Source organism: Dasypus novemcinctus, chromosome 5 (genome assembly GCF_030445035.2).
Source record: "Dasypus novemcinctus isolate mDasNov1 chromosome 5, mDasNov1.1.hap2, whole genome shotgun sequence".
Taxonomy (NCBI): domain Eukaryota; kingdom Metazoa; phylum Chordata; class Mammalia; order Cingulata; family Dasypodidae; genus Dasypus; species Dasypus novemcinctus.
The window spans coordinates 27,483,117-27,499,111 of NC_080677.1; the positions used below are offsets into that span (position 1 = coordinate 27,483,117).

Here is a 15,995-nt window from a genome sequence, read left to right on the forward strand (position 1 = left end):
TTTGGGTATGGTTATCAATTAGCCCGTAAACCCAGTACACATTTATCTTTTCCAGTAGGGTGCATTGAAAGGCTTGGTCTATTATTTCTCTGAATTAAAAATGGAATACAGTGGGAGAAGTGTGGGCTTTGGAGTTAAATATACTTGGATATAAATCCCTGCTTAATTACTTTTTAGATTTTGTGACCTATGACAAATTGCTTGAATCTCTGAGCCAGGGTTTCCTGATTTTAAAAAATGTTGAAAAATAGTCTATCTTGTAGAAATGCTGTGACAATTAAGAATAAAATATTAAAAATATGTGATAAATATTCTACATCATAAAAGAAGGTTAGTGGTTACAAATTTTTAAAACCTTGTAATCTTTTCCCAGAACCTCTTATCATTTTTCATTTTTTCTTTATTATAAGGTGAATTTCTGGAAAATATTTTTTAAAAGCTATTTTGCAAATTATAGAAGTACCGCAGAGAAAAGTGGCTGTCTGACTTCTAAGCCCATGCACACAACTATTTAGCTGTTTCTACACCATCTTTGGTAAAACGGAGTTCATAACTATTCTTACATCTCAGTATCCTCATATACGCGTAATTTAAGTTATTGTGGTGAGATGAAAAGAAATGTGAAAATACAATTTTAGTTCATCTTTTCTATATGTGTTTAGTTATCACCTACTGTGTATAGTATACTATGGGAATATAAAGGCGAATCATACTTATCCCCAGCCCTCAAGAAAATCTCTCAAGCGTTTATGCTAATACAAGTTATCATTAACATAAATGTTATGTCCTAGCAGCCAGTGATCATGATGAACTTATTCTGCATTTGAATCAGCTCCTTTGCCATTTGCTATTGAATTTTCATTATCAATTCAGGTCATATTCAGAATAATTCTTAAATATAGAAACTGCTTCCCACCCACTCTCTCTTGGAAATGCAGTTCAAAACAAACTTCTTTCACTGCAGGCTTACAAAAACAGTGGGGAGCATTCTGATGAATGGAGAACATATTGTTACTCTAACCTTTCATTACAAACCAAGTGGGGAAAAACGCTTTAAATCATTTCAGTTTTATAAACTATAAGGCACATTGGGAATCAAAACATCCCATCGATAAAGTGATGTCCGGGCTTCAACATCAACAGTATTACTCATTGTAATCTGTTTGTATTACTCATTGCTAACCCCAAGTGTCTAGGAGATGCTTAAATCCCTGCAGGATTACTTTGTCCATTTCTAAGAGAAAATCCTTGAACAGAATTAGATTGAAGAGTTGTTAATTGAAGAGCTCCAATCTGCTTTTGATTTAGGTCCGAAGATTCCGAGTTCCAAAGTTGTCTCTTAACCGTTTTCATTGCTTTCTTCAGGTTAGGTAGCATTAGTTTTTGTCTGCCTAATTTTTTAGCAGGGAGAGGTTGAGTGGTTTTGTTCTTTTGATTGTATATGACAACATCATATGGATGAAGGAAACCTCAGAGATATCAAAATGGCATACTGGCTGAAGAGTGCTGAGTAACTTTATTATGGTTTGTGGTAGGCAGAATTTTGACCTTTACACCCTGATGTCACTCCGATTGTCATCCTGCATGGCAAAAGTCACTTTGCAGATATAATTACCTAGGTGGGTCCAGTGTAATCTCACGAGTCCTTAAAACTCAAAGCTATGGGGTAGAAGTCATGGAGATTTGAAGAGTGGGGAGGACTTAACTGGCTATTGCTGGCTAAAGATGAGGGAGCTGCGTAGAAAGTGTGAGACGGGAATGAATTCATCTAGCATCCAGACGGAACTTAGAAGCAGATTCTTCCCCCAAGCCTCCAGAAAGGAAGCGACTCTGCCAAACCTTGATTTCTGTCTGAAGAAACCTGAACAGAGAATCCAACCACAGCAGGCCAGATTGTGACCAACAGAATGGTGTGCTAATAAATAGGTGTTGTCCGTTAAGTCTCCAAATCTGTGGTAATTTGTTATGACAGCAATAAAAAAATAAATTAAAAAGTAAAAACTACTACAAGGCATCCACATATCAGAGTCATAACTGGCTAATGTCTCCTGTGCTAGCAATGAGAAATTGCCCATATTCTTTTCCTTCAGGTTGTCTCTGATCTTTTGTACCCCACAGCTCCCTGGTATCCCATTTGTATACATACACAGCTTGCCCATGTGAATCATGTACAACAAAATTCAGAGTCCACTTTTACCAGTTGTCATGGCATCCCTGTCATTGACTACGTCATGACACTCCAATTTTATAAATAGGAAAACACTGATAGGATCTGTGACTTGTGCTGTGTCACAGCTCAGTAATTCTGGAATAAATTTCAGACTTAAGTGACTTCTTAAGGGTTGACACAAAACCTTCAGTGTGTGTAGCAATTAATTTACAAAAAGGCAAGGGAATCTGTGCAGTATGAAAACATGACGCCCAATTTCCCTCAAAATAGTTCTCCCACCTTCTGTGATTCCATTAATGCCACCCATAGTTCTTGCAGCCATCCAGCCTCAGAGTGTTGGGGTCATCTTTAATTCATTGTTGTTCTTGACTACAGCCCCTTCCTACACCGCACATTCAGTTCATTGTTAGGCCATATGGATTCTCCCTTTATATGGTCTATATATTCTGTAAGAAATTTCTAGTCCAAAAATACTGCTCTTATTTTTCCCTTCTCCACAGATGCCCAATTATCTTTCCTGAAGTGGAGTGCTGACCATGTTACTCTCTTGCACACAAACTTCTTGCCTAACTGAATCTACTTTGCGTCCCTCACGCTGGCTTCTAGTATCTAACATCACAGGTCCCTAATCAGCCTTATTATCTCCTGCTCCAGTAAAGGGGATCATTTCTTTATTATCATGCATATGCCCAAGCTTTTGCCCTAGGATTTGCTCTTTTTGTTTTTTCTTCTGAAAATGCCCGTCTCCATTTTTGCTCTGTCCAATCAACCTTAAAGGCCCGTCTTAAATGCTCTTCTCCTGTGAAGTTGTTTCTCATCTCCCAGCATTTTTTTTTCCAGCTATATGCCACCCCCAAATCAGCAAAACGTGTTCTAAGTTATCCCCAGAGCTTGTTGAAAAGCCAAAGTATTAAAATGACTTTCTAAGACTGTGGTTTTGTTTGTTTATTTCATCATGCACTGCTTTTGGTTCGTTAGAAGTAGGTTATAGCTAAGATAGGCCTTTGTTAGTATATTTGGGTAAGGAAGGAGGTTTCACTGCTATTTGTAATGTAGGAACTTTAATTATATGGTGGTTTAGATCCTTTCTGCTGTCTGGGCTGATGATTCTGTCTCCCATTTATAATCTTATTTTTAAATGTTAAATTAACTTTTCATGAATTTAGAAAAAGAGGTATGTATGTGGGGGATAGATGGAGTCAGGGGTTGATGGATGGGAACAGGGTGCTGAAGTAGAAAAGAACGACATTACCTAAATGAAATATATATATATATATAATGTAAAGAAAAATATGTAATATCAAGTTATACATATATATATAATTTTAGGTAAAGTTTAATAATCATATGAACAAGAAGCCAAAGGAAATATAACTTAAAGACTGAGAACTCTGGAATCACATTGTATGACTTGCCACATGACTAGCTTTGTGACCTTGGATAAGTTAGTTACTTAACCTGAGGATGACAACTGTACTACCTTCATACGGCTGTGAACATCACATGAGCTTCTGTATGTGAAGTCCCTAAAATAGTGACCGACTCAAAGTGAGCCCTTGCTAAGTGTTAACTCTGGTTCAGTATAGGTTTTATAGCTTCAGATTTTTTTTTTTGCAGTCTTTGCTTTTCTTCTTCTCTTTCCCATCTCATTTTGTTGATTTTCCATCTGAATCTGTTTTCTCTTAATGTCTCTCTACTCCTAGTACGTCAGTTTGTTTTTCTGAGGTATTTTATTGAGGTTGCCAAAAAGTTTTCCGACATTTCATACTAGATTCTCTAATAAATAATTTCCCAAAGTATACATATATTTTCCCGAGTTATCCCCATGCTTATTTTTTCTCTACCTGGAAGTTTTTTTTCCATAGACTGAATGTGGTTTGTTTCTCTTTCTTTCCATACTCATTCTCAAAAAAGGCAATAATTCTCAGGAAATTCCTTAGATAAGGATCAAAATTGGTAATTAAATGAAAAAAATGCTCAAGTACAGAAATCATAAGAATAGGTAGTCTCATCTTTAATCATTTTGTATTAAATCACATAAATACATTTTATTCACTAATATAAATTCAGACCTCAGGTTTTTTTCCTGAGTTCTGCTGATTTTGGTCTTGCAATTACCCCACCCCTATATAAGATTTCCAGTTGCATTTCTTTAAAGTGAAATGGGATCTTAAAGATACTTCTGAAGCAAGCTGAGTTACAGAAGCTCTCTGAATTTTTATAATTGTTTTCTACTGTTTTGCAGTTATCCACAAATATATTTTGACAGTGGTTCTTTTAGCGACTGTTCAAAGCTGTAAACATAGATTATATAGAAACGACAACTGCATTTTTGTGCTCATAGTTCATTGGTTTAGGCCTCATTTATTTATTTAGGAGGTCCTGGGGTCTGAACCTGAGACCTCGTACATGCAAAGCAGGAGCTCAACCACTGAGCTACATCTGCTCTACTAGACCGTATTTACTTGCATAATTATAAGAAGTACAGCTTGTCAAAACAGGGTTTGGAATAAACCTTGAGTCTTGTACATACCAACTCACCTGGTAACAAAGGTTAGCTGAGGGTACCGACGGGAGGCCTAGAGCTGTGAATGATCTGTCACGTGCACACTGGGCAGTAAGGTTTACAGAGGGATGGACTCTGCAGAGCTCATTAAATGGAAATCAGTTAAGGGAGCTTCCAACACAGCAGTGGTTCTCAGACTCTGGGATACTGCATCCGAATCTGAATCATCTGGAGGGCTTATTAAAGCACGGATTACTGAACCTGCTCCCAGAGTTTCTGATTCAGTAGACTGAGGTGTGCCTGGGGATTTGTAGCTCCAACAAGCTCCTAGGTCCTGGGAACACACTCGAGACCCACCAAACTACAGCGCATTTTGGTGTTGTGGATGGGGCAGTTCCCTTAAAACGTCAGCATTCACGAGGTAGAAGGCCTTCTGGTGGCTGTCCCTCCCATAATCAGACACTGGCTTTTCTGTTACTCTTAGTTCTTGGTGTTGTGTTGACATTTTTTAACCTTTTCCTTTTTCCGTGTCTGCCTAGGAACTTTATTTGGAAATGGGGAGAGAGCGCAATGAGCGCTTTGAAAGTCTTCATGTTCACTGTCCATTTGCTTCCTTGAAAAATATAAAGACTACCAGTAAGCTCTTTCAGCCTTGCTGGGCATGCTGCTTTCAAATCACATGTCCCCCGGTCTCCTCACAGAAATAAAACTTATTTCTGTCTGTCAGAAAACTTGCGTTTGGCAGTAGCTTGCCAGCTGCAGGGTGGAAGGCGGCCGTGCGGGTGTGCTGTCAGCAAGCTGGAGCCTGCCTGAGAAAGAGACCGATTATCTGATTGCTCCGTAATCTCCCTTTCAGAACTGGCTGACAGAGCTGGAGATCTTCGCTATCATCTTCTCAGCCGCCATCCATGACTATGAGCATACCGGAACCACCAACAATTTCCACATTCAGACACGGTGAGGATACTGAAACATTTGAGCGGAGGCAAGAAGGGGCAGCTAGAGTTCTAGAAGGCAGAAAGGGACGTTCTTTTGCCTGGTGACTAGATTTTGACTTTCTGGGGGGGTGGGGGGGGGAGAGGGAAATGAACTTATAAACAAGAAACTACCTGTTGAGTATCAATTAAGATTTATAGTTTAAGAGGCCGTCTGCTCCTGATTTTTGTATTTTCTTCAGCTCTAACTGGGATGTCCTTTTCCCTCTTATCATAATCCTAGCTAAATGCTTGTTCGTTTATTTGTGCGTTGTGCCTACTCTACCGACTTCAGATAGGATGTGGGACAGTTTACACGTGGTGCCACCGCCGTGTACACTGAATGGTTTAGGGCTGGTGGAGATGGTGATGTTTTGCTGACATTAGCTCAAGGCTACTTGCGCCCTGATCGCTGGGGTCTGGTGAGATTCTCTTCTCATTCTCCCTGATTTTGTCTCTGCTCTGCTCAGTGCTGGATTCATTGACACAGGGTTTTGCACTCAGGCCACTTCCCACCTTAAGCGCCCTGGCACCCTCCCCTGGGAGCTGCAAAGGTAAAGGCGTATGAATCTCCCCCGTGGCTAGTAACTGTGGGCTCAAGTGCCCCTCTCTGAACCTCTAGATCCGCCATGGACATCACTAATTGATTTAGGTATTTCTTCCTTACCAACCTGAGGCCCTATCCTTGTATCCCTCTCAGCACAGAATTCTAGGCAAGCTGTAACAATCAACTGTTATTGTCACTTAGGATGAAATCTTATCCACCCTCTGCTGGCGCTAGAATTTACCTTCCCCTAAAACAATGATGTGGACCTGGAGAGAATATATTAGGATTAATTGAGCCTTGACATAGGAACCAAAAGAAGCTAGGGGTTTGGGAAATGGGGACAAGGCAAAGAGAAAGAACGAACCAGGGCGGGGTGAAGCTTACCACTAAATGAGTTCTTGCCGATTTCACTTGAAAGGGTAGAGGAACATTCCAGATAGATTTGTATGCATTAAATCAATCCGCATGTATTTAATGAACCCAACACTTAGTTATGGGGTACACAGAAGAGGACAGTGCCTTATCCCTTTTTCAGAAGGGAAATATCAGTGGAATAGAAATGGACAAAGGAACTTAGGCTGGGTTCACTTCAGTTCCCACTTCCTGCCTCCTCACAGTTCCTGCTCCTGGAAAATGACCTTTTGTGGTTCTGTTCCAGGTCTTTAAATACAGAGAATTCCATCGGGTAAACTCTGTTTAACATGTATCTGTGAGCAGAACCTTTGCACTGAGGAAAGAGAATCTCAACAGATAGCATCTTCTGAGAAAAGAAAGGAGGGTGGACAACTGCAGATGCATCTTTGCTAGAGAACATTATCAAAAACAGTCACAAATCAGAGATATAATCAGAGATATTGTCAGAGATATAAATCATTGGTGCCTTACCTTCTCAACAGATAAAAGAGCAGATCCTTCACCTCAGGATTTGCATGTTTTGTGCTATCTCCATAGGAGTGGGAAAACTCCAGGGTGTTTGATTAAGCTTGGTTTGAGATGAAATGTAAACATTGACCGCCTTTAATAGAATTTTATCCAAAGCATCACACGCCATGTGATCCTTGTTCAGAAAACTAAGTTTGTGATAATGCACCTTTGTACATAGATGGGCAAAGTATTCAGCTTGAAAGGTATGCCAATACTTCCCAAAGTTTGACCAGTGACAGATGGGAGTTGGCCCAATTGTCAGAAGGCTGCCTTCATCCTTCCCTGCCACCCACCCACAGTGGGAGTCTCCTTACATCTCTGGGACAAGGTTTCCTTAATGGGGAAAAAATATGCTTGAATGATGTAAGGTTTTGTTAACTTAAAGATATTAAAATAGTACATATTAAATATTAAATAGAACAGAGTCTGCAACTGGAAGCAAGATCCTTCCATCCTACTGCCCCAGGGGATCTAAGCCCCCTCTCAATTAGAAGCAGAGTAGGCATTGGCATCCCCAAATTCTCAGGTTTGGGGAATGAGCAATGGACCAAAGTAGACTTACTGTTATTCTAGCAATAGAAGAACTTTTAGCATTGATGAGGAGGCAGTGGCCACTGGAGGTTCTGAGGGAAGGGAGAGGGAAAGATAGGTGTAATATGGGGGCATTTTGGGGACGTTGGAATTGTCCTCTATGACATTGCAATGATGGATACAGGCCATTATATATTTTGTCATAACTTACAAAATTGCACAGAAAAGAATGTAAACTCTAATGTAAAACTATAATCCACGGTTAGTGGCAATGCTTCAATATGTGTTCATCAAATGTACCACACTAATGAAAGATGTTGTTAATGTGGGAAAGTGTGGAAAGGGAAGGGAGTGGGACGTATGGAAATCCCCTATATTTATGTAATCTAAAGTTTCTTTAAAATAAATAAAATAAATAATAATATACAGCCCCATGCTTAGTGACATTCAGTTGTAGAATGGTTTTTGAGAAAGTGACCAACAATTATCTTATGTAATTCTTATATTCTTTTCTTTTACAGTGTAAAAAGTATTTTTATTATGTGTAGCAAATTAGGTTAATAAATTTTTAATTCACAGAATTCAAGATGTGATCATTCCACTGCTTGATTATCAAAGTCAACTTAGTTCCTCTGAAGCTTGAAACAAGGTTTATCTTCAAGAAAGCCCTCTTAAAAAGAATCCACAACTGATTCCAATCAGCCCTGTCATAAATTCTTTTAGATGGACTTTCATCCTCACTTGTTTTTTGTTTTTTGTTTTTTAAAGATTTATTTATTTATTTATTTATTTATTTATTTCTCTCCCCCCCACCTCCTACCCCGGTTGTCTGTTCTCTGTGTCTATTTGCTGCATCTTCTTTGTCCACTTCTGTTGATGTCAGCGGCACGGGAATCTGTGTTTCTTTTTGTTGCTTCATCTTGCTGCATCAGCTCTCCGTGTGTGCGGCACCATTCTTAGGCAGGCTGCACTTACTTTCGCGCTGGGCGGCTCTCCTTATGGGGCGCACTTCTTGCACGTGGGGCTCCCCTACAGGGGGGACACCCCTGCGTGGCAGGGCACTCCTTACGCGCACCAGCACTGCGCGTGGGCCAGCTGCACACAGGTCAAGGAGGCCCGGGATTTGAACCGTGGACCTACCATGTGGTAGACGGATTCCCTAACCACTGGGTCAAGTCTGCCGCCCTTTCATCTTCACTTGGGTGTGGACAAACTGATGGATGCTTCAGAAACTCCCCGTCTATTTACTGGAATTCTTGGGCTCTAATTTCTTCAAGTTATTCTCTTTAGGTCCTTTAGAATAAATTGGTGGTTCAAAATTTTGGACAACCTCATCAAGACTTCATCTTATTCACTCCTGTTACCATACCCAAGATGAGTGGAGACCTGAGGGATATGCCAATATCTACAGGATTTTTAAAAAAGTGAACTCTTAGACCTTTCATACTTTCAGCAATGGTCTGTCTCGTAGTTCCTTCTCATAGATCTAATAAGCAGTCTGTGAGTAAAGCTGAACCACAACATTCCTCTTTGAGGTGTTTCCAACCATGTGGGACCATCAGGATAGACCTCAGCTAATTCTTATATCTTAATTCCCAATTTTCCACATATGACTTTTATATGATATAGCAAAATTTTAAGACCAAGCTACTGCCAGAGGCAGCCTGCTAGAGAAGTACAGCTAAAATGAGTAAGCAAGTGAGTTAATTGAATGAAAAGAAAAGACTTAAGATGTTCCAGAAAATATTGAATGTTTATTACCCTTATTTTAAAAGATCACCTTTGCCACTAATACAGGTAATTGAGGTCTGGCTATAAAACAGTTTTCAGAGAATTCTTAGGTTGGTGTCACATGTTTCGCTGTCACATATTGACATTAAAATACCTTAGATACATATATAGATAATTTGTAGTGCTAGTTTTAGCTTTTTAGGTGATGTTTAGAGCATGGGGCAAAAGATAGCTTCCAGATATAGGAAAAAAGAGATGATACATTCCAGCTTGGGAAAGTTACGTGAAAAAAAATCTCAACTTTTTAATATCCTAAACAATCTTTCTTGGCTTTCTGTTTAGATCTGATCCAGCCATTCTGTACAATGATAGGTCTGTATTGGAAAATCACCATTTAAGTGCGGCCTATCGTCTTCTACAAGAGGATGAGGAAATGAATATTTTGATCAACCTCTCAAAGGAGGATTGGAGGTAAGGATGAGATAAGAAAGAGATTTGGAGACCAGGGACATAACTGTGAGGAGTAATGAAGCATACTTCTTTACCTTGTTTAAAAATTTAATTGCTCTTTCTTTCTTTTTCCTCCTCCTTATTCCTCTCTCTCTGTACACACACATATATATCTTTTCCTTGACAGAAATATTCAAATATTTGTAAAGAAAAACTATAGAATGTTATTATTAGGTTTTGACAACTTTATTGTGCCATCTATGTATTACTTTTCTGTTAATGAACAAAGAAGTGGAAAGAATAGTATCAGTATTGTGCTAAAAATTCTCAAGGAAGAAAGTTTGACACTTGATTCTAACTGTCCAGTTATAGGCACTTTGAAATTATTGGGTGGTTGTTATCTTAGAAACTTATGTTGCTCTTATCTTAGCATCTTAAATCTGAATTTCACCTTTTAACATTTGTTTTTCACAAATATTTTGACTTCTTAAAAATCTTTCTAAATTTTCTTTGGATATTTTCCTGATACTTAAAAAAAATCTTGGGTCCTTACTTTTTGCCTTAAAATGATCCTGTGTGTCTTCAGATTTAGGCATACCTGGTTTGAATTTGGACTCAGTCACATTAGCTGCATGGCACTGGGAAAGTTAAGCCATCTTATTTAGTTCCAAAAAAAGAGGTAATAATAACTATTATGCAGTTTTGTTAGGATTATTGTAAATGAGATAATCCATTTGCAATGCTTGGTATACTTGAAAGCATATATAAAAAGCCAGCAAATCATTATAGCTATACATGTAGGTCAAAGTACTTCAAAGCTTTTAGTCTAAATGATTTAAATCCTTAAAAACATTTGAATCCACTGAGAATCAAATGGTACTTATATTTTTATTAAGTGATCAGCTATTTATTGAATATCTATTTGCTAGCCCTTATGTGAGGACTCAGAGAAATAAGCCATACTGAATAAGACATCTGAGAAACTGGTTCCAGTAAGAGTTGACTTGTAGTTTCCATGACTCTCTAGTTTGGTAAAACATAAAGGAGTATTTGTCTCGAATTTTTATTGGGAACTGTTAAATTCAGCCGGCATCCAGAAAATGCAGAACATTCCAGTTAATCAATGTACCTCTTCAGGAAAAAAGGAATCCCCTATCCAATTTAAATATTTATAAAATATAATGAAAAGTTTGTATAAGGCAGAGGACCGCTTCACTTATATTCATATACATCACGGTTTTGAAGGATTTGTGTGAGGGCTTGTTCAGAGAGAATATAATACTGGCCTTCTGACACACTAATGAAGTGTTCCAAAGTTCGCATAGTTGCCTCGTAATTTCAAAGCATAGATATAGCACCTCTGTTACTTATAGTTTAATGCATTTTCTACCTCTTTTTAACTATGGTTTTACCAAAAAATTAACTGTATTATTGTGCTTCAACTGTACAACACATTCACTCTTTCAATCTACTGGAGTGATGCAGCTGGCCTAGGTAGCATCTACATGGGTCACCTGGAAAGCACTGGAGCACACCAGTTCACACTGGAACGCACTGGTGCAACCATATGAGTTAATCATCAGCTCTCCTATCTATTGGTGGGTACTGTGAAGTACCAGTTGTGAGAGTAATTTGAATATTACTTCTGATCAAAACAATTTGTAAAACTGAGTGATTGAGCAAAATATCAGTGAATTTAGTATTAAAAAAACCAAACTAGTCATTTGACAGTACAGTTTAGTGAAAACTGTTTATCTGCTAGCCTCATGTATTTGTTCTTTTATTTAGTACTCTTATTATCTCAAGGAGAGAATGAAATATATTTGTTAGTGTCATAGAGAATCTCAGGCATTGGGGCAGCCCAATTCAGTGGAAACTTATTTGTACTTATGGCTTATATTCCTGTGCTTTGCGTCTACTCCTTGTTTCAGTGGAATCCTGTAGGTTAAAAACTACTCTTTACTTAAATTATGTAGATTTTGTGTTCTAATATATTTTCATTCAAGGGTAGTTTAAAAATATTATATTGTTATTTTATCACATTTCATTCATTTTTAGATACAATATCACAAGACTTTAGTATTTTTCTTGTAAGTAAAATATTGTTATTTAGAATTCTCAGTGAAGCCCATTACCACATATGTTTTGTATTCTGTCTTTCTAGGAAAGCACTTGTAATAACTGGTATATATATATACTGTGTGAACTATATGTGCATTAGACTTTTTAGGACATTTGTAAGTGACTGTATTGACAGATATTTATTGAACTTCAAAGTGGAATACCATGGAGTTACAGTTGCATAAGCTACTAATCAATAATCCTGCAAAAATTTTCTATAAATTCTGGAATATTTATATATAAAAAATAACCATTATTTGAGGACTCTAGAGGGTGAATAAAAGAAGTAAGATTTTTGAGGGGAATATAATTTGGGGAAAGTGATAAAATGAGGCGAGTTTCACATTCTTTGTGATTTTACCTTGAAGTCCATCCCTGTCAAGGCAATGACAGTAGATGGCTAAAACAAAAAGCCAAAATAAAATGAGAAAAATGCACAAAATCTTTCTGGTTAGAAGAACCAGGTCAACCTAGGCTGCTGCAGAGTGAAGTGTGCCTCAGAAATGAGAGAACTTAAATTCTGTTTCTAACCTCTGCCCAAGTCTCTGGCTGACTCCTGAACCATGTATACATGGGACAGACTAAAAGCAATCTGAACTGAGATCTGATATGTTGTCCACTAAAGCTGTGCAGAACTTGAATTTTGAGTCTCAACAGGTAATTGCTTGCTAAAACAAGAACATTGCTAATATTCAGAGCAATATAAAAGAACCCAGAGTCTCTACAATATTTAGGATATAAAATATAAATGACACGAAAAGAATAAAAAAATGTGACTTAGTTGCAAGGGAAGTGACAATAATCAGATGTAATCCCCAAGATGAACCAAGTTTTGGGATTATCAGACAAGGACTTTTTATAATCAATTTTATTGATACATATTAATAAAGCATAAAACCATCCAAAGTGTACAATAAATAGCATTTAGTATAATCATATATTTGTGCATTCACCACTTCATTCATTAGAGTATTTTCATTACTCCAATTAATTAAAAAACAGACAAAGAAATAAACAGCAACTCATCATCTCCCAATCTCTCTATGCTTACTCTGCTGTACATAGCTGCTATTCTGTTCCAGCTCTCTATTTGTTTAAAGAGTACTTTTAGACAGGGACTTTTAAAAGAGTTATTATATCTCTACTTGATAAGGTAAAGAAAACTGTACTTGTTATGAATGAAAAGATATTAAATTTACCAGTGCAATAAAAATACAAATGAACAAAATTTTTAGAAGTGAGAAATAAAATATCTAAACTTTGCATAGAGTTAGGAGCAGGATGGAGAAGACAGAGGAAAGAATCGGTGAAGTTGAAATAGATCAAGATAGGTCAACCAATTTGAAAAAGTAAGTGAAAAAAAAATGATTGAAAAATATATAAACAGTCTTCAGAATCTGTGGGGCAACTTCAAATGGTCAAACCTAAGGGAAAAGGGTGTTCCCAAAAGAGAAGAGAAATAATGGGGCACACAAAAAAAATTTGAAAATGACTGTAAACTTCCCAGTATAGTGAAAGCTACAAATTTGCATATTCAGGAAGCCCAGCATACCTAAAACTGGAAAGCCACATGTAGGCACATATCATAGTCAAACTGCTTAAAGTCAAAAATACAATTAGAGAAAGTGACACGACATTTAGAGGAACAGCAATTTAAATGATTGTGGACATTTTATCAGAAGTCATAGAAGCCAGAGGAAATGGAAAACCTTCTTTAAAGTGTTACAAGAAAAATGAACATCATCGAAGAATTTTATATCCATGAAAAAATCCTGCAAGTTATTTCTTACTGGAGTCCTTTATAAATGGAATGAATATGGAGAGAGGGGGAGAAAGTCACAGAAGCAAGAAGCTGAAAGCAACGAAACCCAGAAAAGAAGGGAAAGACCAGCAGATGCCATGTGCCTCGCCAGGTGACAGAAGAGTCCAGGATCGCTGGCAGCCAGTCTTCAGGAAGTATCATCTTGATGATTTGGACATTTTCATGGCTTCAAAACTGTAAGTTTACAAGATAATAAATTCCCATAATTAAGGCCAACATTTTTTGGTATCTGCTTCTGGTAGATTAGCAACTAAAACAGATGTAAAAAGATATGTCATACAAAAAGTAAGCATAGAATACTGGAGACATGATTTTTAAATCAGATAAATTGGACTGCAAGACAAAGACTATTCTCAAAAGTAAGGAGGGAAATTATCTGATGATTAAAAGGTTGATTCACCAGGAAGATGTAATAATCCTAAATGAAATTACCTAATTACAAAGCTTGAAAATATAATGTAAAAGTCGACAGGAGAGAAGAGACAAATACACACTTCTAAAATCATAGTAGGATATTTTACTATCCCCCACTGAGCAATTGCTAAATAATAAAACAACTAGATAAAAGTATCAATAAAGAAATAAGAGGATTTAAACATTAACAACTACTTCACCCTTATTGATATTTACAGAACTTTACACCAAACAACTACAGAATATACATTTTCTTCAAGTTCATATGCTAAGTTCAAGATAGACTGTCCTGTGGCATAAAAAAGTCATAAGAAACTTAAAATTATTGAAAGCTTATAGAGTATGTTCTTTGACCACAATGAATTAAAATTAAAGTCAGTAAAAATAAGATATCTAGGTAAACCCAAAATATTTGAAGTTTAATCAACACATGTCTAAAATGTTCTTGGGCCAAAAAAGAAATCACTGAGGAAACTATAAAATATTTCAAAGTGAATGAGAATGTCAAAGCAATATATTAAAAATTTGAAATACCCTTAAAGCAGTGCTTAGATGAAAATTTATAGCTGTAAATTTTTATGTTAGAAAAGAAAAAGGTCTAAACACAATGACTTCAAGAAGCTAGAAAAATAATAGCATATGTGATGGTTAGGCTAATGTGTCAACTCAGCCAGGTAATTGTGCCCAGTTGTTTGGTCATGCAAGCCCTGCACTACTTATAATACAAAGACATTTGTGGACTTTAATCACCAGTGAGTTTACTGCATAGATAACTGATAACATTTACTGCAATCATGGAGATTGCCATCGCAATGAGTGACACTTTATCCAATCAATTGAATGCCTTAAAAGAGGACTTGATTTTAGCATTCAAAGAGAATTTCCTAGCTTGTCTTTGGATAACCAAAGTCTCCTGGAAACTCATCAAGGACTTTCATTGGACTTTCATTGGAGCCCCTGGTTTGCAGCCTGCCTGCAGAACCTGGACTTGTGCATCCCCACATGGTCACATGAGAGACTCTTATAAAATCTCTTACTATTGACAGATATCTCTGTTGATTGTTTCCTTAGAGAACCCTGACTAATACAGCACAGTAAACTCAAGGTAAGTAGGAGGGATTAATAATAAGAGAAGAAATCAATAATCTATAATAAAATAGGAAACAAATTATTTTAAAAGCTAAAAGCTGGTTCTTTGAAATGATCAACAAATTTAGAACCCCCTAACTAAATTGTTTAATGAAAAAAGAAAGAACAAAAATTACCAGTGGGAGCACATATAGCATCTGCTTCCCATGTATGAGATCCCAGTTTCAGTCCCTGATACCTCCTAAAAACAAACAAACAAATGTAAAAAACCAACTCTCATTGGGGAGCAGATGTAGCTCAGTGTTTGAGCACCTGCTTCCCATGTATGAGGTCTTAGGTTCAATCCCTGTTACCTTCTTAAAAAAAAAAAAAAAGTCCAGTATCAAATATGAAAGAGGGCTTGTCACCACAGAGCCTATGGACTCAAATAGATAATAAAAGATTACAAACTACTCTATTCCAACAAATTTGACAACCTTGAAGAAGTGGACAAATTCCTTAAAAGTATACAACTTACCAAAAATCGCACAAGATAAGGCAGAAAATCTGAGTAATCCTATGCCATTTAAAATTTGCATTTATCATAAAAAATCCTTCCACAAAGGAATCTTCCACTTGAGATAGTTTCACTGGTGAATTCTGTCAAATATTCAAAGAAGAAATAACACCAATCTTTACACAAACACTTTCCAAGTTATTTTATGAGGCCCAGCTCT

General features: G+C 37.1%; 1 protein-coding gene and 1 pseudogene across 10 annotated transcripts in view; one reads left to right on the top strand and one right to left on the bottom strand.

The window, feature by feature from the left end:
- PDE1C (phosphodiesterase 1C) overlaps window positions 1-15,995 on the top strand; it is a 749,644-nt gene that overhangs the window by 617,249 nt on the left and 116,400 nt on the right. For all 10 annotated transcript variants that reach the window (XM_058296802.2, XM_071215096.1, XM_058296801.2 and 7 more), the window contains 2 exons: window positions 5,533-5,633; window positions 9,726-9,854. In XM_058296802.2, coding sequence (XP_058152785.1) covers window positions 5,533-5,633; window positions 9,726-9,854 — 230 coding nt within the window. The remainder of the gene's footprint in view (window positions 1-5,532; window positions 5,634-9,725; window positions 9,855-15,995) is intronic.
- Window positions 9,111-9,227, bottom strand: LOC111765332 (small nucleolar RNA SNORA18; annotated as a pseudogene).